This window comes from Dermacentor albipictus, chromosome 9 (assembly GCF_038994185.2).
Source record: "Dermacentor albipictus isolate Rhodes 1998 colony chromosome 9, USDA_Dalb.pri_finalv2, whole genome shotgun sequence".
In the NCBI taxonomy this organism is placed as follows: Eukaryota; Metazoa; Arthropoda; class Arachnida; order Ixodida; family Ixodidae; genus Dermacentor; species Dermacentor albipictus.
The window spans coordinates 20,904,413-20,928,158 of NC_091829.1; the positions used below are offsets into that span (position 1 = coordinate 20,904,413).

Below are 23,746 nucleotides of genomic sequence, written 5' to 3' on the forward strand. Positions count from 1 at the left end.
ACAAGCGAGTAAATTCAAGTCGGTAAACGTCGACGACCGTATTGAGCGAAGCTTCTTTGACTCCGCCGTAGCGTTTGGCGTCGGTGACGTACGTCTGTCGCCCAACTGTCGCGCTCGCTTCGACACTTGCATCGTGTTGTCGGAAAGTGGACTAGAGGAGGGACAAGCCTTAGTCGTATAGAGCGTTTGTACGAAATACAAGCTGGGACGTTAGCACGGACGAATTTGAATAGGAAGCACTTGCGTAGTGGCGCTGGCTTCTACGTTCTAAATGGGGTATAGTTCGACGCGACCCGATAAAGACATTTTACGCACGAATTGACTGGGAGCGCGATTTAGGGTGTAGACGCGTTTTAAGCGTCAAATTTAACGTTTCGTAATTGTCAGTATGCACAGCCTTACTTGGAATTCTGCTTTCTTCGTCATACCAAGAAAGTCTTGGCATCGAAGGGTGCGATGGACTCCATCGGGGCTAGGGACTAGCTCGAATGTGAAGCAGTGACGGTAATTTCAATTCCTTCAAGGAATAAAGAAGTCAGCTTCAGTCTCGTGTATAGCTTCAGCACATGTACGAAATGTCGTCGCACGCCTTTGCGTCAACATGACATCTTCATAACGTCGCGCAGGTTTTCACGTTGATGTAACGCCATGAAAATAATAAATTATTTAGCGCTGGCACAGGCATATATGCACAAAATAAAAGAAGAAAAACTTTGCTTTCACCGCTTCCGCAGCGCGTGGAATCCGCAGATTTTTCACAAGCACTTTTTCTAAACTACACAATTTATTGCGATAGGAATTACATGGTTACCCCAGGCGAATATCCGCCGTCGCCGTGACGTTCAAGTTATATAGAATTCGAACAAAGGACCTACAGCACAGAGACCCGATGCTCTAACCATCAGGCGGCAGACGCTTGCCTAAGAAGGCGAAATAAAATTATAGGTTTTTACGCGCCAAAACCACTTTCTGATTATGAGGCACGCCGTAGTGGAGGACTCCGGAAATTTAGACCACCTGGGGTTCTTTAACGTGCGCCTAAATCTAAGCACACGGGTGTTTTCGCATTTCGCCCCCATCGAAATGCGGCCGCCGTGGCCGGGATTCGATCCCGCGACCTCGTGCTCAGCAGCCCAACACCATAGCCACTGAGCAACCACGGTGGGTAAGAAGGCGAAATAGGACATCCTCAGGAATCTCCTGTGCGCAAGAGGAGTTACGTAGATGCCGGGGCGCTGTTCCGTCTGCCCAGCACAAGTGGCCCAGCATGCTGCTTGGCGCTAGTGTGTCACACCCGCGTATAATGACGATGATGTTCATGATGAACCTCTTTCGTGGCTTGTACCCACTAACGGGGATATTCCAAGAATCGGGCGGCAGTAGGTAGGTAAAGAAACTTCTTATTTGAAAATGAGAAACACAAAGCAAAAGAAAAAAGAACCAAAGAAGATTCTGGAACCACTAAGCTAGTATGCCAGCGAGCAGTCAGACTAAACGAAGGATGAATTTTAAAGGCGGTTACAATCGAGGAGAGAATAAATACAATGTTAATAAAGAATTTGGAGACACCAGCCAATACATTTTCTAATACCGTTCGAGGAGCCGCCATTGCACGTCCCCCACCCAAACTCGGGGCTCGTACCCACTGTGAGGGGGACTCTCAAAGAAATGGGTGGATTGGTACGAATCATAAACGCAAACTTTCAGGACTGCTATAGCGTAAGTGCAGTTGAAGGTTGAAATCATGTTAAAATAGAAACAATGATAGCAGGTACAATTAATGATCACTAATTGAAAAGTTCATTTATTCATTTAATGCAAATTAATTTTTTGCCCGTAGGAGTGAAATAGAGAGTAACCGGATGCTGTAGTGCTTCCAACGTCTCCAGTTAAACCATATTTAACTCTACATAAGGATGAGATACAACTTTGACGAGACAGTCTGTTGGACCCTGTAATAAATGAGGGCGAGGGGACGGGTCACTCGCCTGGTATGCCACCTTCTTGCTATACGCCACTGCTTGTGTGTCATAGACGTGATCATGGAAAGATTAGAAATGAGGCTTTATAGAAAAGGATGGTAAAAGACGCGCGGGTGCTCACCAACATCTCAGAGGCAGCAGTCGTCATTCGCCAAGTGCGCGCCAGATGGCGTCGCCATAGCCAGCCGCACCTAACACAAAGCCTCTATCAAAGCACGCAGTATATGCGCGATGCCATGGCAAGTTTGTAACCCTACACCTAAAGAGTGGCGAGCGGGCGCAGGAGCACGGACTACCGCCGGTCACAACTTATACCAGAAATACTTCAGCCTGCTATGGCAATTCCTTTCAGTCGCTGCCTTATGCCAACATTGCCTTTTGGGTTTTTTTCATCGGTGTTCCCGTCGAAGTCAATGCTCATTACAGAGCAATCAGTCAACCATAAATAACGAAGAATGTCATTGTTTACGAAAGAAAGAAAGAAAGAAAGAAGACGACGACGATGACAAAGGCCTTTAAACACACCAGTTACGAAACTCGCATTAAGTAACCAGCCACCTCGTAAGGCTTTCCGGAGAGCTATTGTTGCGGCGGTAAGGCAGCTTGCAAGTTATACGAAAACTCGCAGTAATCGGCGAGGTCATACTGTTCGCTGCGATTGTTAGTTTTTGTTACTTAAGGTAGATGGCACGGTAATCTGTTAACGTCTAACTTCTGAATCAGCGTTGGCGTTGATATTTTCGTACAGCATTAGCCAGTTTCGCCACCTGCACGAACAAACCGCTCGTGCCTCGTGCAGGCCCGGGGTTCCAGCGGCCCAGGAGCAGCAGTTGGCTCCGAACGCTGTTGTCGCAAAGTGGCACACCCGTTTGCGGCAGCGATCTTCCTCCCAGCCGCTCAGGTGAGTGGCTTTTCATCGCATCGCGGTTTGACACTGCCACCACGACTGCTCCGAGGTCCTTTCCGTCTAAATAACGGCCACCTGCCTTGTCCTACCGGTGACATTGTCCCGGTGGTTTGGGCAACAGACTGTCGCAGCGACGCCGTTTCTATACGTTTACCGAAAAGATAAAAAAATGCGTCAGCCGGCAATCTCTTACTAGAGTGGATGTCTTTACAGACTTGGCTACAACAATTAGCCTTCTCGTTTTTTTTTTGTCTTTTGGCACGGCAGCCGCCACTGCTATATTGCTCCAGAGCCGGATTCTTTCGCGTGCTTTAAGCTAATACACGTGAGCGAAATGAGTAGAAAGCTCTAGCACATGCGGTCAAAGCACATCTTGTAAACGTGCTTATTAGCCAACAGCGGCTGGGCAGACCGTCGGCGCAGGGCACGGACTCTCAGCACGAGCGGCGTTCCCACTAGAAAGCGCTGGAGAGGATGGTCCACTACAGCGTTTCTCTTCTCCGCTACAGTTTGTTTAAAGTGCTCGCAACAGGCCCAATGATTTCATCGCGCCAAATGCCTGCTCCCGGTGAAGCAAGGGGGCGCACGTATAAGGCGCTTCTTTACAAGCAGCGCGTCAAGGATCAATGCCATTGTTTCTTCTCAATCTGTCCATGCAGGGTCACAGCTGAACCAGCCGGCGAGAGCGTCGCTGAAAAAAGAAAGAGGCCTGCACCACGGAGCGCGATGCCACCGACACGACCCCCGGCTCCGGCTGTGCGACACAAAGCAAAAACGACGACACGCACCGCGGCGGCGGCTGCTCGTGCTACAAACGCACCCGCTGCTCGAACTGCCAGACCCACGGTTCCGGCGCCGGCACCCCCGAGGACAGGTGGTGGAGCGGCGGCGAGACCCGCCATGATGGCCGCGCCTCCCGCGATGGCCGCGCCACCTGGAGGCGTCATGATGCTACCGGCAGCCCAGCCGGCAGTGTGGTCACGTGGCCCGTTCGTTCAGATGCCGATGCTACAGCTCGTGCAGCCCGACGTGCAACCGATCGCGGGCTGTCCCGCCGGACTCGAGTACCTGGTGCACGTCGACCAGCTGCTAGTGCACCAGCAGCTTCAGCTCCTGGAATGTAAGCGAACGTTATACCGCATTTGTGATAACGAACTCGGATAAAGTGAAGTAGTCTCTATACATTGAGCGCGCGAACCTTGCTGACTTACTTGGGATGACTCGCTCACAACGAGCCGGACATATATCGAACTCGGGAGCACCCCGCTTCCAGCGACACGAGGGTGCTTGCATGTCTCGAACGCGGTGTTCAGGAGACTTATTTTTATTGGTATTTCATTTTCATATCTTCTTTTCATGTGGACCGGAGTGGCTGTACGTAATCTCGCGCATCAAAAACGCCGTTCCCAACGACGCTGAAAAACGGTTCAACGCACAGGCAATAATTATACTTCCTATACTACGCGTAGTAATGTCTTCAATAACTGGATTCGTTCCTTGATTCCTCGGTTCTTGAAGACATCCCGTATATAACGAACGCATCGCTTAGTTGCGCTTTCTGAGACGCGGAGACAAGAAGGCACGCGGATAAAAACAGACGGACGCAACGCGAACGCAGTTTCAACTCGCCCGAGAAGCAGCGTTGTTAGGTGTGGTAAGGTTTAGGCATATGAGCGAAGCTCAATGTTTACCTAAACCTAAGGAAGTGGGCACGCCAGCGAGAACGGTTCTCGAGTTAATTGACACAATGGGAGCGAGGATATCGCTGGAGCCTTTTGTGACTGCCCGCGGCTTGCCGTGCGCTCGCAGTGATCGTGCCGTTCGAGCAACAGAACAAGTACGTCGTCAAGAACACCATGGGCCAGTTCATCTTCATGGCGCACGAGAAGAGCAGCCTGGCCAGCCGCTGCTGCTGCGGCAGCTGCCGGCCCTTCGAGATGTCGCTGCTCGACTACCGCAGCGTCGAAGTGTTGCGGCTGTACCGGCCGCTCCGCTGCGCCGACTCCTGCTGTTTTTGCTGCCTCCAAGTATGTGCACCAGATAACGCATATACTGCACGACGATTGAGAGCGTATAGTTTCGTTTTATGTATATAGCCTCCCTTACTGGAGACGGCGTAGCCTGACGTAAAACAGGGCGGCAGTCGTCGCAGTCGAGACCGTCATTTAGGATTTGCCCCAGAGTAGCGCGTAGCACCGTTTCCAGTGTCTGGCACTCTGTCGTACACTAAAGATGGATTCATTCTGCTATAAACATTTTATTCATATTCGCAAGGATGATGTGTAGCCTCTGCCGGGCTTATTTTTGAAGGTAAGTTCGTAGTTGATGCTTTCGAGTAAAGACTTAATTTGGCTGTTCGGGAAGGGTAAGAAGTCTTCGAAGAGAATGAGCACGAAAGGAACACCTGCACTTATCAAGCTGCCGTTCATGTTGCCGGTCGGAATCCCTGATGGTGAACTGGATCTAAAACTCTCGGTGTCGTCATCCTTCTCCTTTGTTGCTGCGAGACAAGCCTGTGCAGCCGTGGCAATTGAAGGTCGTGCTTTTCTTTCAACATTTAGGCCAACTCTAGTTCTTCAGTCGATTTGTCCAAAGCCGTATAAAAAGAAGACATGATGCCCCGTGACCCCGTCGCTTTAGTCTGAGCGTCGAGAGGGGGTGGGGGCAAAGGTCTTTGGAAACATATCGCGGGAGGGGTGCTCGAGCTTTCCAGCCCCCCTCCCCCTAGTCGGTGCCTATGCATCACGTTGATAACAGAAGTGCCGTGGCGCGCGCAGGAGATGGAGGTTCAATCTCCGCCGGGCGTCATCATTGGCTCGATAAAGCAGGACTGCTCCTTCATCTTTCCCTACTTCTCGATCCGGGACAGCAGCGGCAACGTAGTGCTCCGGATCACGGGGCCCTGCTGCACTTCGTCCATCTGCTGCAACGACGTCGTCTTCGACATCACGACCAGGGACGGGATAACAAAGATCGGTCAGCTGTCGAAGAACTTTAACGGCCTGTGCCTGGAGGCCCTTACCGACGTCGACAACTTCACGTTGATCTTCCCGATCGACCTGGACGTCAAGATGAAGGCCACGCTGCTAGGCGCGGTCTTCTTGATTGTGAGTAGACGAGTGCATCTAGGGATCGCTAGGCTGCCGGGCTTGCACGTGCGCCTGATTATCGTGCTGGGTTTTTACGCCAGTTCGTGCCCCTATTTTTCGAATCTCTTTCGCACCATAGCACCAAGTGTATAGATATGCACACATGCCGCATCGAAACGCGTTTGCGTGCGACATTTTCGACGCTGTTGCTGTTCTGTTTTCTTAAAGCGAGGCTTCCTTGCCCTATCTCCTAGGGTTTGTAGTATCGTGTGCACTGTCGAATAAAGTCGGCTCATCTCGAAGAGAGTGTGAGAGTAAAATGGGCCGATCCCGGAGGTGGCACAGTAAGAGAGAGAGAAAGAAAGACGCGCTTTCGCTCTCAAGGTGAAGCACTGATAGCGATAGCAAAGTATTAGGCAATTTCACGAAGTAAAGTTCGTGGTTTTCTAGGCTGCGTAAAGTGCAGTAAGCGCTCGCTTACTGATTAAATTAACAAACACATTGTTAGGCGCGCATGCAGACGCGAACAGATCTCACTCGATGACCGCGATCCCTCACTACCGCAACGCTGACGTCACGAAGAGCGCCGGCAGCGGTGAGCAAACGGTTCGTGCGTCTGGGAAACTTGACATTACGCGACTCCAACACTAGGAGGCACGTGCGAACACAGCGCGCACGGAGCCATCGGCCATCTCGGCTCGCCACTAACATTCGCTACCGCCGCAGATTGCCTCCGAGATCCGTAGCGCGGACCGCGCAGCTCGGCCGCGCGGAGAACCGGGCGCAGCGAAGGCCGGGCTCGAGGAGGAGACGTGCGCTCGACGAGGTGTATTGGCCTCGAGCTCCACCACTGGAAAAGCTGGCGCCACCGTCGGCGTGACGTGCTAGGAGGGATCACGTGGACATAGCGGCCGCGTCGGCTGCTTCGGGCGCGCCGAAGCGAGCTGAAAACGAGCTTAAATTCCCTCGTACGCTGCGGTTTTCATTTAGAGGCGAAATTTTCCCGCTTCGAGTGTCTGCTTTACAACGCTTGAAAGCACTACAATAGGTAATGGCTGCCTTTGAAGGCGCGCGACATGGTAGGCTACTGCTCGGTGCCGCAGGGCCGGACGCACGTAACGGAGGCCGGTGTCAGCCTTATTGCGAGCCAAGCTGTGTGAAGCTTGGCTCGCAAAACATAAAACCGGCAAACAGTCATCGGCTACAACTCAGGTATGCAGCAAGCAAAGACGCGAGGAAGATTTCTGCTACGGCGCCCGGTCTGCGATGTTCTGAAAACGCGCACTGAGACGCTCGCCCGAGTCCGCTGCCCGACTAATGTCATGACGGTTTAGTCTATGAACTTGTCGATACTATAGATACTGGCAAGTTCAGTGGAGTGGAAAGGCAGCGGTAAGAAGCACATTTAAAGAAAGCATGGCATATGGTCATGTTTGTGTTATTAATTAATGAACTGGATTACAAAAAAGGAGCAGCGGGAAATTGCACGCTGAGAACGCCGATAAACATACAGTGCGACGCAACTCGAGAAATAGTATTGAAAGGTCAAAGAATTTAGAAAAAAAAAAGATTGAATCGTCGCGACGGCACATCACAGTCCCGTAGGCGTCGAAGTCTGTACAATGAAATTATTTTTGAACAGCTCTGATAGCGCCAACGCAACAATGGTTGCCTGTATACTGTCAAATGCTCATATTCTGCGGCCTTGAGCTCATGGCACGGTGCGAAAATGCGCGCCGGAGTAAGCGAAACAGTGCGCGGACAAGCATGCAGACGCGCAGTCGGTCGCTGTGAATCTGCGTGATCGCTGCATTGAGGCTTCATTCTATTACGCTCCATTTAGTTATACAAACACTATAAGAACATATTTCACATAGTTTGCTCTCAGCGTTTACCTACCTTTCACGCAAGAAGCCGGTTCGGGAGACTCCATCGCGGCAACCGCGCGCAGTGGCGTTCACTGTACGTATTCGGTAAAGAGATAGCGGCTGTAAACGATTGTGTGCTTTCAGTTTGCCCAAGATTATTATTTAGACAGTAAGAAACTTCTTTCGTTTCGAAAGTACTTACAGAAATGTCCGGGAGAGCACGCGCGCGGTGTTTTCAGTGAGCGCTGACAGCAAAACCTATGAGGAGCGCGCCACGTGATCCCTCATACTACGCCAGCGAGGCGCTTCCGATAGAGGGCGACTCCGTAACTCCTCGCCGCCAATACCGCGTGCACACACGCGGTCCCTCACCCAAAGCACGTGTTCGATCACGTGACTTCCAACATTGGGCGCGGGCCATAGCGCGGGGAACACGGCCCGCGTCAAGCAACCCTTCCTTCGACGCTCGCCCTCGCAGCCTTTCCCTCGCACCAACAGCACACAGCACAGCCGCAGGAGACAGAACATCACGGCGACATCCGACGGCGATAATTGGCTCGGAGTGTCCGTACAGTTGCGATCGCAATAAACGAGGAGGGGAAAGGAAAGGCAGGGAGGTTCTTCATTAAGCATCCGAAATTAAGATCTAGCACCGCAGTGCTAGGCTGCCTATCGACGTTTGATGCGGCGTCGCAGCTCGGATTCAATTGTCCGGGCCCGCGCGACTTTATTGCGACAGCATTTAAAAGGACACCGGAGGCGCGGCCAATGCAAAGAGTGTTTGACGTCACGTGATCTGCTCCTGGTGCCAAGGCGATGTACGAGGGCATTCCGAGCAAAGCGATTCCAGAACTGGGAAGACAGGAAAGTAAAAAAGAAAGTCGTACTGGTCGGATAGGTTTCGGAGCCGCGGCAAACTGGAATGCTCGATGAAACGCAGCAGGGAACGCTCGGAATGGGGGACAAGCGCCCACCACCCCCCTAACCCCAACGCTGCCGTCACTCCTCGTCGCGCCAGTGTTGCGAGCACGCGTTGCGATGCTACGCGCGTCTGGTTTGTCAGATAACGCTTAATTTGTACTTCCCCACAAAAGCTAAGGTTCTTGCTTCGGCTAATGTTCTAATGATTTGGCATCGAGCGATCATGATTCAATGTCTCACTGACTATATATATATATATATATATATATATATATATATATATATATATATATATATATACAGTGAAAGCTCGTTAATTCGAACTTCAATAATTCGAATTTATGGATAATTCGAACTGTACGATTTGGTCCGGCCAAGCTCCACAAAAGTGTATGTATAAAAAGGTCCGTTAATTCGAACGCGAGAAGGTTCCCTCACGGATAATTCGAACTACGCTCGCCTGGCACACGGCCAGAGAAACGCACCTGCTGCCTACACACAAGGCTGTATTGCCTCCTAAACGGAGAGAACGGCGAGAGAAGGCAAAATCGGAAAAAAATCTAACCGACGCGGGGTCAGCCAGAAGGCAGCGGCGGCTGCCGCCTCTCCGTTCTACGTAACCTCCGAGACTTCTTCTTGCCCGTTGCGATTCTCGGAGGCTTTGCAAATCTTGTACAGCTGCTAATGTTGTGCGGAGATGGCACGGCAAGCGCCAAAACACAGCGAATCAAGTACGTCGCAACTGCGCTTGCAATCAAGAACCAACGAATCAGGGCCTTCGCCACCTTCACATATTCGGCGTCTTTGTCTCGGCAGTCTTCATCGGTTGTGTACCTCTGTTTTCAGCTTAGGAGGTATCGGCCGTCGCGATTCATTGTGATGGTGTTAAGCCTCGGCTAACTTTCGTTTCGGTGGACATCGGTGGTGTGGCACAGTCGGACCCAGAGCTTCGACTTGAAGATGGCGTGTGCCCGCGGCACACGCCATCACTTTCTGACACGCCAAATTTCTGACATTCCCTACTGCTTCCAAATCGCAGTGTACTGTTGCTCTCCTTCACTTTCGTTAGTTCGAACTTTCGTTAATTCGAACTGAAGCGGCTTCCCCTTGCGGTTCGAATTAACGAGCTTTTACTGTATATATATGTATATAGATATATATATATATATATACTCTGAACAAACAGTGGCAGAACGAATTTTTAAAGGCACAGTAAAAGGCAGCAGAACACTGCTCACTTAATGGTGCGCATCTGGATGTTCTGTCTCCGAGGCATGTAACGTGACAGCTGGTTTGGCGACATACACTTGACCCGACTCGTTACTTAAAAAAAAGCTGTTCTTCAATCTCACGTGCCTCCTCGTCATTGTACCTATAGCAAGCATTCTCGTATCAGAAAACACAGGAGTGCAGCCGCCACATTTTTTTACAATGCAAAGCTAGGTTAAAACATGGCTGTCCCTTCAGCAACATTTAATAGTCTATTTATGGTTCAGTTAATGAATAATAACTTAATGCAACACAACAGTCTCACTTGCTCCAAGCGGCGCTAAGCAACGTTACCTTGCTTCCTTTCAGCTACGTGGCCCTCACATGTATTTCCTTTTTTTGTTCATTTTGGAACAAGTTATGAGCGACACCCTGTACACCATGTGCCCCGGCTAGCGTTAGCCAAGCTGTTCAACGAAAAACAAAAGGAAGATTAAGATAACACGGTGCAAGCAACATATAAGACCTACAGAGTTCGGTCGTCAGCGTTCCGATAACCGAACACCGTAAAAGTAATAAAATTTTATCTTACACCGCGCTTTTTAATAAGCTTTATCGCTGAAAAGCTTCGATAACGTTAGCTATGACAGCCTATATACATGTACGATTATCAATAAATTCAAGTTGATAAGTCAGCACCGTGTTCGTCCTAACCATCGAGTTTTATATTTTGGCACTGCTCGCCTCAAGAATGATTTAAAAAAATCTTAGCGTCTATATTTAGGTCGACGCCTGATCTTCATTCGATACATTGCAAAAAAAAAAAAAACGCGGACTACTTAGATTGGAGTAAACGTACACCCTGATTCGGCGTCGTTTTATGACTCTGCGCAGGAGTTCATGTTCTTCGAGAGCACCCCCACCCATAGGAACAGGGATCTTCCCGGCAACATCATAAATTAGTTATTTGACGACCACCGATTTTGTCCTGATGCCTCCCTGAAGACACACCAGGCCTGCTCACACAGGCTGCAGCCATGACACGTCTTCAGGGCCTGTGCGCGGTCGACTGCGTGTTTCTGAACGCAGCCCCGACAGTGTTTTCGCGCTCACTGCTACGCTCACGTGACTCAGCTTGCTTTCCGATTTCGTCGTTCGCTTCTTGCACGATACCTCTTTATAGGGCCTGCATAGCCAGCTATAACTTAATGCGAAGACAGCACCAAATTTGCGTTTTATTTCAGGCATGACATTTTAATTCTCGAATATTTGAATTGGTTCGTGCCATTTTGTCTTAAACGTGTTATCTGTCATCTCTTGTCGAAAAAAAAAAAATCGGCAAACGTGTTTGCAAAGTGTCTGTCGTGTCGAACGAATCCTGCAGCATGTCGCGTCTTATCACACGCAATACCAGCAGGCTGAGCCGACCTCGCACAATAATTACAAAAAACAAGTAAAACCTCGTTATAGCGTATGTTTTCGTATGACCGAAGATGAGGTTACAGCGACGAGTAAACTTTGACGCTTATAAGCATCGTCACCATTTGCCCGTCCATTCTTTATGGCCATCTCCACCTGGCTCTATCCTGCGGAAGGCCAACCCATATCCGCAAGTGCAAAATTTTGTAATCTCTTATATCGCTGCCCGTTTTAGTCTTCCAATTCACGATTGCGTTACATTTTTTGAACCAGTGGTTACGTGTCGACGCGAAAAACGCAGGAAGGAAATTGCTCGGCCGAAAACCTATAGTCGGACCCGTGGAAACGTGTAAAAGGGGCAACTAAAAAAGATCAACTAGAATAGAGGATGAGGGTATCGCAAAATGTTCGAACGCTTTTTCAAAGGCAGCCATGTATTTGCTTTAGTGGCCGTGGTGGTTCGATGGCTAAGCGATCCCGCTTCTGAGCACGAGGTCCCGATTCCGATGACCGCGGATTTGCCGGTTGCATGCTGACGGTCAACGATGGGAAAAAAATTTAGTAAAACCTATTTCGCGATAGCTTTCAACGGTAATGCATTTAGCATTAAATCAATGTATAGCCACGCAACGTGAGCAACCGTAGAAACCGAGTAATGTACACGAGGCGTGCAATGCAGCGGTACTGCTCTGTTTCGCTACCCGAAGAGCAAACGGCGCCGCCTGGCGGCGCCGCTGCGAAGCCTGCGCGTGGCCTCCGAAATTAACGGTGCGCTGGGAAGTTGCCGCACTTAACCAAAGTGATGATGATGATGATGAGGATGAGGACGACGACGACGTCAACGTCAACGGCAGTGGTGCTTAACCACTACGGTGGACTGGCCACGAATGGAGTGGCTCTCGTATATGCACTGGATAGATCATTGATAATTAGGCACTCACTACGGAAATGGGGCCTGTCGTAACGGTCTGTACACTATTGTGACGGTCCCGCTGACCGTGTAGTTGCAGAAGTGAGGTGGCCCAATTTTATACTGTCGCATGTTATACGTGCACCGAGTTGCGCTAGTCAGTGGTTGCGGTCGCGGACACACACACACACACACACACACACACACACACACACACACACACACACACACACACACACACACACACACACACACACACACACACACACACACACACACACACACACACACACACACACACACACACACACACACACACACACACACACACAAAGACGGCAAAAGACGCACAGGTGCACGCCAGCATCTCAGAGGCAGCAGTCGTCACTTGCCAAGTGCACGCCAGACGGCGCCACCGTAGCGCTCCGCACCTAACACAAATCAAAGAGCGCAGTATAACTTGCTTATGCAACTCCTTTCAGTCGCTACTTTATGCCAACATTGCCTTTTAGGTTTCTTTCATCGGTGTTCACGTCGAAGTCAATGCTCATTACAGAGCAATCAGTCAACTAGAATTAACGAAGAGTGCCACTGTTTACGAAAAAAAAAGACGACAACGATAATGGCCTTTGAACACACCGGTTACGAAACTTGCATTCAGTAACCAGCCACCTCGTGAGGCTTACCGGAGAGATAGTTGAGGCGCAAAGGGCAGCTTTCAAGTTATACGAAAACTCGCAGTAATCGGCGAGGTCATACCGTTCACTGCGATTGTTAGTTTTTCTTACTTAAAGGGCCCCTGAAACGGTTCGGACAAATTTTGTAGACGCGTAGAGTACAGCTTAAGTAGAACATTCGCACCAAAATTTAAGTGAGGCGTTACGTATTAATGGAGCTACAAGCGATTACAAGTTACCCTCCTCCCTAGCCATGCTTTTCCTCCTCAACTCGTTCGCCGAGCGATCGGGGCTAAGGTAAGCCTTCACTGGTTCTGCGTCACGATGCGACGTCACATCGTCCACTTCCGGTTGTTTTGGAGCCCGCCGCCGCCCGCGCGATACCTCTCCGCTAGCCGCTTGGCCGTCGACCCCAAGCGAGAGCTATCGAAGCAGCGTGCTTTGCGAGCATTCTGTCGTAGCGCCGAACGTGTCTGGTATTCCGGTAATCGCGCACTAGCTGAAGTTTGGACGGAACGGTGGAGGCATAAACTCAAGCTGATGAAGGAACTTTAGCGTAGACGTATGTGAGTTGCCTGATCGGTCTCCACGGTCCAGCCACCCGTTGGCGCAGAGCTTAACCAGCCAAAGAAAGAGCTAGCATTGCTCTAACCAAGTGCAAAACATTTTAAACATTTACAAAAACAAAGTGTTAACGATAACACTCCTGCGAAAAATTTACATCAGCAGGAAAGAAGAATACATTTTGTCACTGCTACTGTGTGTGGTTGAGCTCTATGCCACCAAGTGGCTGCACCGGGAAGACCATTCACATTTGCGCTTCTGTTCATTCCCTGAAACGACACGCAAGGGGACACAGCCTTGCGCTTGCGTTTACCCTAATACCGGACTCGCGAAACGCTATTGCGTTAGTAATCTTCCGGTGTTAAGTGAAGGCCGTAATCGCGCAAATCCTGGCGCCGATCGGATAGCGGCAGTCCGATGCGCTGCAGCCAGTTCGCTCGTCTACTGGCTTGCAGAGGGATACAATGTCGCAGCTTGACATATTGCCAGACGCTACGTATGCAGTCCACAACGCAACAAAGTCGAATCATAGCGCTCGCGAAAAGACAGACCGACACTGATGGCGGGGCTCTCGTCAATGACGGGAACACGTGGTAACACAAGCAGACGACACCTGCTGTGTGCCCGAAGTGCTTAAGTGTACCGAAAAATTGTTCTTGTGCATTCTGTTTATGTTACTTTCTTCTTATAAAAACAAATTAATGAACATTCCAACCATTACGAACCTCATTTGTTTACCATAAAGTTGGAAAAACTATCGATCACGCGCCCTGGTCAGCCAATCGGATAGCTCGACACACTGACGTCATATAGGTGATTTTCGTCATAAGGGTGGGGGCGGCTTAAAATTCCGCCGAGCGGTGTGCTGCGATAGGCAGCGATGTGCATTTTTAAAACCTTATAATAAATTACGCGCTTTACGCGGATCACTTAGATGTGTCAATTAATGCTCAGAAGGACCTACTCGAACGACTCAGTACGTTTGTAGGAAATCGTCAAAATCGTGTCCGGGTCCCTTTAAGGTAGATGGTACGGTAATCTGTTAACGTCTTAATTCTGAATCAGCGTTGGAGTCGATAATTTCGTACAGCATTAGCCGACGCTAACGCTGATTAAGAATTTTGACGTCGTACAGCATTAGCCTGAATCAAGCGTCCTTCCTTTCCTTAGATCACTATCATCATCATTTGCAGGTTTCGCTACCTGCACGAACAAACCGCTCGTGCCTCGTGCAGGCCCGGGGTTCCAGCGGCCCGGGAGCAGCAGTTGGATCCGAACGCTGCTGTCGGGAAGTGGCACACACGTTTGCGCCAGCGAACTTCCTCCCAGCCGCTCAGGTGAGTGGCTTTTCATCTCAGCGCGGTTTGACGCGGCCACCACGACTGCTCCGCGCTGCTTTCCGTCTGAATAGCGGCGGCCTGCCTTGTCGTACCGTCGACATTGCCTCGGTCGTTTGGGTAACAAACTGTCGTAGCGACGCCGTTTCTATACGTTTACCGAAAGGACAAGAAATGCGTCAGTCGGCAATCGTTTACTAGAGTGGATGTCTTTACAGACTTGGGCTACAATAGTTAGCCTTTTCGTTTTGTTTTCGTGTTTTGTCATGGCAGCCGTCACTGCTATATTGCTCCAGAGCCGGCTTCCTTTTCGCGCTTTAAACTAATACACGTGAGGAAAATGAGTAGAAAGCTCTAGGACATGCGGTGAAAGCACATCTTGTAAAGGTGCGTATTAGCCAACAGCGGTTGGGCAACGTAGGGCGCGGACTCTCAGCACGAGCGCCGTTCCCACTAGAAAGCGCCGGAGAGGATGGTCCACTACAGCGTTCCTCTTCTTCGCTACAGTTTGTTTAAAGTACTCGTACAGGCCCAATGATTTAAATGCCTGTTCCCGGTGAAGTCAGGGGGCACAAGAATCGTGCGCTTCTTCACAAGCAGCACGTCAAGGAGCAATGGCACTGATTCTTCTCAATCCATCCGTGCAGCGTCACAGAGCTGAACCAGCCGACGAGAGCGCCGCTGAAAAAAAGTGAGGCCTGACTACGTAGCGCGATGCCACCGACACGACCCCCGGCTCCGGGTGTGCGACCCATGGCACCAACGACGACACCCACCGCGGCGGCGGCGGCTGCTGCTGCTACAAACACACCCGCTGCTCGAAATATCAGACCCACGGTTCCGGCGCCGGCGGCCCCGAGGGCCGGTGGTGCAGCGGCGGCGAGACCCGCCATGATGGCCACGCCTCCCGCGATGGCCGCGCCACCTGGAGGCGTCATGATGCTACCGGCAGCCCAGCCGGCAGTGAGGTCACGTGGCCCGTTCGTTCAGATGCCGACGCTACAGCTCGTGCAGCCCAACGTGCAACCGATCGCGGGCTGCCCCACCGGACTCGAGTACCTGATGCACGTCGACCAGCTGCTAGTGCACCAGCAGATTCAGCTCCTGGAAAGTAAGCGAACGTTACACCGGATTCGTTATAACGAACTCGGATAAAGCGAATTATTCTCTATACATCGAGCGCGCAAACCCTGCTGACTTACTTGGGATGACTCGCTCACAACGAGCCGGACGTATATCGAACTCGGGAGTACCCGCTTCCAGCGACATAAGGTTTCTTGCATGTCTCGAACGCGGTGTTCAGGAGATTTAGTTTATTGGTATTTTATTTTCATATCTTCTTTTCGTTTGGACTGGAGCGGGTGTACATAATCTCGCGCATCAAAAACGCCGCTCCCAACGACGCTGAAAAACGGTTCATTGCACTGGCAATAATTGCTTACTATAATACGCGTAGTTTTGTCTTCAATAACTGGATTCCTTCCTTGATTCCTTTCTCCGGTGAAGAAACGTATATAACGAACGCATCGCAAAAGTTCGTCATATGCGGGTTTGGGCACACTCAATTTCTTGATGTATAAAATAAATTTTAGCACATAAGTTAGTTCGTTATACCAGGCTTGACTGTAACGAGTTGTCGTCAGTTGACACTAAAAGACACATGGTGGTGTGAAGCGCCGGTATAAACCGAAATCGGCCGCTCACGTAGGCGCGCACACGCGGTAATTCAGGCGGGTTAATCCAATGACCTGTCCTCTCTCGCGCCGACCAACTCAATGATACGGCTGAAAATTTCCCGGAAGCCATTTTGTTACTAAAGCAGACCAGTTATGCACGTATATTACATGAACTACCGGACTATACAATTAATTTTATCTGAACTAGATCAGTTGCACCCGTTTGCCTCCGCTGTCGTCTTCAGATGGCGCTGCGCAAAGCACAGACTATATGTGCGTCCGAAGCAAGCTGCTGCTGCGTGGACGGAACCGGAAGCGGCGTCAACAGCGGTATTTGTTTTCGGCATTCGTTTCACAAGAACACGTAATAAGCATGACTGCTTTTCGACGAACGCAGCGCAGCGTCTATTGACTCTTTTCGCGGAGCAGTTTGCTCAAGAGAAACGAGAGGGCGCTTTCGGCGGCGAGCCGCACGTTGCCTCAGCGAAAGCGCACGAATGCGAAACAATCACCGCTACTGCTCTGCCATTGAGCGATCAGCTGTCGGAAATGCAACTGGGTGTTTGCTTACGCACTCTGCTCCACTCATGCTGCAAAATGTGGAGCGGTAATGGAGACACATGTCCCGCATATGTGGCTGCAAAAATAGTGGCAGGCATAATAAGGAATGGAGTGAATCCCGGTGACCAAGTTTCTGGACCGCCGCTACATAAGAAGCGCCTGCGTTGTCGGTCCTTCGCAATGCACGGGTTTGCTCGAAGATTAAAGAAATTCCCTAATGCGCCAGCGTAAGAACGCTAAACTCCAAATGAAGGACTTCAACCGCGGAACGTAATAAAGATCGAGTACAGCTAGTTACACAATGACGAAGATAATAGCGCCGTTTTCTGGCAGAGTAAGGTTCTCGCACGTTATCCTAAACGTACCCACCGCTACTCACACTCAAACTTAAGAGGAAGCTTTAGCTCGGGCCCAACTCCGACGAGGCCTATTCAAATACATGTAAAAACGCAAAAACGTTTTTCTGAGATAACCCCTGGACCGATTTTGATGAAATTTGTTGCATTTGAAAGAGTAAGATAAATTCTAGTGACTGTTGGAAGCAGAATTTCGATTTAGGGCTTTAGGGCTTGAATTTTGTTAGAAAGATTTTCGAAAATTCAGAAGTTTGGAAAAGATAGAAGCATGAAGTTTACAAAGTAATAGCTCTGCATCAAAAACAGATATCGCGGTTTTGTAAACGGCATCCATTAGATCATTCAAAGCGGACAAATATTTTTTGTCATTTTACATCTTACGTGAATTTGTTACATTGTTTACGAGGGTTCTGCAAAAGTTGTAATTACATATTATTACATTTTTGAGGTTCATGTGCAACATATCAATTTTGTCCGCTTTAGATGTGCTATTAGATACAATTCACAGAATTGCGATATCGTTTTTTCTTGTTGAGTTACAGAGTTGTAAATTTGATAGTTTCGTTTTCTGGAAATTTGCAATTTTTGTCAATTTTTTATAAAATATTGATGGCCTAACTCAAAAATTCGAAACTAACAGTCACTAGATTTTAAGTTTTTCTTTTAAATGCAGCAAACCCAGTCAAATTTAGTGCAGTGGTTGCCGAGAAAAACGAATTCTCCTTTTACATGTATTTAGATATAGGAGCACCCGAGCTAAAGCTTCCTCTTAAGCCCACTCTATCGTCAACATATAAACACTAAGTGAGTGCGCGCACACTTTAATCAATGCAGCGTATGCATAGAATAGGTGACGGTGACTACACCTACAGCATACGCAGTTTCGAAGCTGACGTTTCGTATACGGTCCACAGGGCAATCGAGTGACTAGCGTCAATACGTCTTTGCGACAAGCTATGCCAAAGTACTTAACATCTACGTCCCAAGTCTTGTGCTCAGCATGAAGTAATCTGTTACCCGCAAGTGATCAGGCCGCAAATAAACAGCAGATGGTGACCTCACCGATGGGCTCTACCCAGTCGTCAACATGTCATGCCGCCCCTTCAATGTATTCGCCAAATAAACAACGGTGAGGAGAACACACTGATGCCGATTTAATTCGTAAGCGGCAATTCGTACGGCTTGAAATACATTTCTAGCCCGGCTTTTAGTACAAGAACAATACACGCTGCTCGCGTCATTTGGACAAGGCGTAATGTGCTTCGAAAGTACCCACGTGTTCTCCGAAGCTGTGGCCACACCATCGTGTCCTCCACCCAGTCACAGTCCACGACAGCCGCCGAAACGGAGGTTTGCCGAGCCGCATCGGCGTCATGCACACATCCGCTGTAAACACGGCCGCAGGCAGCGGAGCCATCTGAGGCAAGCAACGGGCGCGTCAACACGTGATCAAACATGGCGGCGCCCGCGGAACCGCCGTGAAAACGGCCTACACGTCGCGAAACCGCGCTTCATGCCCCTGCGTCAGTTGTCCAGGAGCGCCGGAGTTCAAGGTTTTCTTGGAGTACTGGAGCACTCCGTGGAAAATGTCCAAGTGTATTCATTCATTCATTCATTCATTCATTCATTCATTCATTCATTCATTCATTCATTCATTCATTCATTCATTCATTCATTCATTCATTCATTCATTCATTTACTTGTTTATTGCAATACCCTCAGGGCCTTCATGGCATTATTGAGGAGAGTGGGTATACACAGGCTTATATGAGGAACTGCAGTACAGTGAACGTAACATGGTGATGGAAAACACAACGGCAGTTTACGAAAAGGAGTACGAAGGAGAGCATGAATGACCGTAAAGATACAACAAGGGCAAATCATTAAGAAAGATTCGATGGTGGCTATGGTTGGGGAAGGCGGTTCCAGTCCAAACAAGCTTTAGGCATAGAAAAGAAAGGCTAACTCAGCATACACGTAAACGGTTTAGGCACCCAGTGTGCTGGTATTAGTTGCGCTTTCCGAGACGCGTACACAAGAAGGCACGCGGTTAAAAACAGACGGGCGCAGCGCGAACGCACTTCCAGCCCGCCCGTGTAGCAGCGTTGTTAGGTATAGTAAGGTTCAGGCATACGAGCTGAGCTCAATGTTTGCCTAAACCTAAGGGAGTGGGCACGCCAGCGAGAACGGTCCTCGAGTTAATTGAGACAATGGGAGCGCGGCGATCGCCGGAGCCTTTTGTGACCGCCCGCGGCCTGCCGTGCGCACGCAGTGATCATACCGTGGGAGCAGGAGAACAAGTACGTCGTCAAGAACACCATGGGCCAGTTCATCCTCATGGCGTACGAGAAGAGCGACCTGGCCAGCCGCTGCTGCTGCGGCAGCAGACGGCCCTTCGAGATGTCGATGCTCGACTACCGCAGCGTCGAAGTGCTGCGGCTGTACCGGCCGCTCCGCTGCGACAGCGGCTGCTGCTTTTGCTGCCTCCAGGTGCGCACACCACGTAACGTATATTGACACGTGTACTTATCTTTATCGGGCAACCACGTTTCGCCGCTTAACAACTGTAATCGCAGAGCAAAGGACGCGCCTGCATGTATCCGACGTTTCTGGAAAGTTATCGACGCTTCTATCCGCGCGTCTGTTGTCGCCGAACCTTGTGCTATCAGATTTCATCGCGTGACACAAATGGTGTAGAACTTTGTGGAAGACACGCGGGTCCCATCAGTTAATCTGGAACATTCGACGACTGATCTATAAAAGCCGACGCGCTTGACCCGCTGATCAGTTTTTCGACGATCGCCGAGCGTGTTCGCCGCTATCGTTGTGCTATAAGTGTAGCCTGTTTTGTGGGCACAGGTTCGCCCAATAAAGGTTAGATTTGTCGTTCACAGTATTGCTACTGTGTTATTCAACGTCACCACCACGTGACAATATACTGCACGACGATCGAGAGCGTATAGTTTCGTTTTGTGTGTATACCCTTCCGTACTGGATACGGCGTAGCCTGACGTAAAACGAGGCGGCGGTCGTCGCAATCGAGACCGCCATTTAGGATTTGCCCTAGAGCTAGTAGCGCGTAGAACCGTTTCCAGTGTCTGGTACTCTTTCGTACACTAAAGGTGGATCCATTCTGATGTGAACATTTCATTTATATTCTCAGGGACGATGTGTAGCCTCTGCCGGGCTTACCTATTAAAGTTAAGTTCATAGTTGATGCTTGCGAGTAAAGACTTGATTTGGGTGTTCGGGAAGGGTACGACGTCATAGAAGAGAATGAGCACGAAAGGAACACCTGCACTTATCAAACGGCTTCATGTTGCCAGTCGGAATCTTTGATGGTCAACTGGATTTAAACTCTTGGTGTTGTCATCCTTCTCCTTTGTTGGTGCGAGACAAGTCTGTGCAGCCGTGGCACTTTGAAGGCTGTGCTGTTCTTTCAACATTTAGGACAACTCTAGTTCTTCAGTCGATTTGTCCGAAGCCGTACAAAAAGACATGATTCCCCGGGACCGCGTAGCTATAGTCTCAGCGTGGAGGGGGGGGGGGGAGGGGGCAAAGTTCTTTGGAAACATTTCGGGGGAGGGGGGCTCGAGCTTTCCAGCGCCCCTCCCCCTAGTCGGTGCCTATGCCTCACGTTGATAACAGAGGTGCCGTGGCGCGCGCAGGAGATGGAGGTTCAGTCTCCGCCGGGCGTCATCATCGGATCGATAAAGCAGGACTGCTCCGTCATCTTTCCCTACTTCTCGATCCGGGACAGCAGCGGCAACGTAGTGCTCCGGATCGTCGGGCCCTTCTGCACGTCGTCCATTTGCTGCAACGACGTCGTCTTCGACATCACGACAAAAGACGGCAAAACAAAGATCGGCCAGCTCTCTAAGAACTTCAACGGCCTGTTCCTGGAGGCCATCACCGACATCGACAATTTCACGGTGACCTTCCCCATCGACCTGGACGTCAAGATGAAGGCCACGCTGCTAGGCGCGGTCTTCTTGATTGTGAGTAGACGAGCTCATCTAGGGATCGCTAGGCTGCTGGGCTTGCACGTGGCCATGATAATCGTGTTGGGTTTTTAGGCCAGTTCGGGCCCCTATTTTTCGAATCTCTTTCGCACCATAGAACAAAGTGTATACATATGCACACATGCCGCATCGAAACGCGTTTGCGCGCGATATTTTCGACGTTGTTGCTATTCTGGTTTCTTAAAGCGAGGCTTCCTTGGCATATCTGCTGGGGTTCGTAGTATCGAGTGCACTGCCGAATAAGGTCGGCTCATCTCGAAAAGAGTGTGATTGTATAACGAGTCGATCCTGGAGGTCCTACAGTAAGAGAGAGAGAGAGAGAGAAAAGACGCGGTTTCACCCTCGAGGCGAACCATTGACAGTGGTAGCAAAGTATTACACAATTTCACGAAGTAAGGTTCGCGGTTCTCTCGGCTGTGTAAATTGCAGTACGCGCTCGCTTACTCATTAAATTAACAAACACGTTGTTAAGCGCGCACAGGCAGACGCGAACAGAGGCCGTATTCTGATACGTTCGCCTTGAGCGAAATTCACATTCAATGAACCAAGCGACTGCTTACCCGTGACGTCAGCGTGCACTACATACGCGCGAACTCGAATGCTTCACATAGCTTGAGAGATCGCGCGCGGCGAGTTCAGAGCGGCTCGGATTTGTCGTTTACGAGTGTAGTGGCCGCAGTACGGGATCTGCGTACTGACTATGCTTGGTTACGGCCTCTTTAGGTAAAATAAGTTGAATAAGGGAGTGTGAAATGTTTTATTTTATATGAATCAACAAATATCGCCGCGAGACAACGCGTGTAAGACGCCACCAAAAAGGCTACTACAAACTACCACCTATCTTATCTCTACTACACTCCACCGCCAACCGAACGCCAAGAGACGCCAAGAACGCCAAGAGACGTTCATTTATTTATTCAATGTTCATTTATTCAATATATGTCGAGAGCACCCATCGGCACTATGACGTGAAAATGACGTAGGCCGCAACCACAAGATGGCGCTGTTTATTTTCTGGGTTTTGCTAAAATCGCCAATCAGCGCGCGCCGTTGGCGGAGGCGTGGCCAGGGCGATAGTTTCGCGGAAGGCGAACGTTTCAGAATACGGGCCCAGATCGCACTCGATGACCGCGAACGCTCTCTACCACAACGTTGACGTCACGAAGAGCGCCGGCAGCGGTGAGCAAACGGCTCGTACGTCTGGGAAACTTGACATTACGCGACTCCAACACTAGGAGGCGCGCGGTAATACAGCGCGCACGGAGCCACCGACCATCTCGGCTGCCCACTAGCATTCGCTCCCGCTGCAGATTGCCTCCGAGATCCGTAGCGCGGACCGCGCAGCTCGGCCGCGCGGAGAACCGTGCGCAGCGACGGCCGGGCTAGAGGAGGAGACGTGCGCTCGACTAGGTGTACGGCGTGCACACACATGGTCGTCCCCCCCCCCCCCCCCAAGTCCGTGTTCGATCACGTGACTTCGAACATTGGGCGCACAGGAACACGGCCCGCGTCGAGCAACCCTTCCTTCGAGGCTCCCCCTCGCAGCCTTACCCTCGCACCCACAGCACACAGCATAGCCGCAGCAAAGGGAACATCACGGCGACATCCGACGGCGAAAATTGGCTCGGAATGTCCGTGTACATTTGATCGCAATAAACGAGGAGCGAGAAAAGGAAAGGCAGGGAGGTTCTTCATTAAGCATCCGAAATTAAGATCTGGCACTGCAGTGCTAGGCTTCATATCGACGTTTGATGCGCCGTTGTAGCTTGGATTCAGTTGTCCGGGCCCATGCGGCTTTATCAGGATAGCATTTAGAAGGGCACCGGAGGCGCGGCCAATGCGAACTGTGTCGGGCGTCACGTGATCTGCTTCTGGCGCCAAGGCGGCCGTACGAGGGCATCCCGAGCAAAGTGATTCCAGAAGTGGGGAGACAGGAAAGTAAAAAAGAAAGTCGTCTGGTCGGATAAGTTTCGCAGCCGCGGCAAATTGAAACGCTCGAGGGAGCGGCAGCAGGGAACGCTCGGTATGGGGGACAAGCGCTCGCCTCCCCCCCTCCCCTTTTGCTGCCGGCGCTCCTCGTCGCCTCAGTGTTGCGAGCACGCGATGCGACACAGCGCGCGTCTTGCTATTCAGCTAACACTTAATTTGTGGTTCCCCACAAAAGCTAAGAACCTTGCTTCGTCTAATGTTCTAATGATTTGGCATCGAGTGATCATGATTCAATGTCTCACTGACTATATATACACTC

The 23,746-nt window shown here is 50.3% G+C and overlaps 1 protein-coding gene across 1 annotated transcript in view; it reads left to right on the plus strand.

Annotated features, from left to right (window-relative positions):
- The first annotated feature begins 2,756 nt into the window (after window positions 1-2,756).
- The window catches only part of LOC135917297 (phospholipid scramblase 2-like), a 61,389-nt gene continuing 40,399 nt past the window's right edge, over window positions 2,757-23,746 (plus strand). The window contains exons 1-5 of the mRNA XM_070525881.1: window positions 2,757-2,883; window positions 3,549-4,009; window positions 4,699-4,916; window positions 5,667-5,996; window positions 14,740-14,883. Coding sequence (XP_070381982.1) covers window positions 3,616-4,009; window positions 4,699-4,916; window positions 5,667-5,996; window positions 14,740-14,883 — 1,086 coding nt within the window. The 5' untranslated portion in view covers window positions 2,757-2,883; window positions 3,549-3,615. The remainder of the gene's footprint in view (window positions 2,884-3,548; window positions 4,010-4,698; window positions 4,917-5,666; window positions 5,997-14,739; window positions 14,884-23,746) is intronic.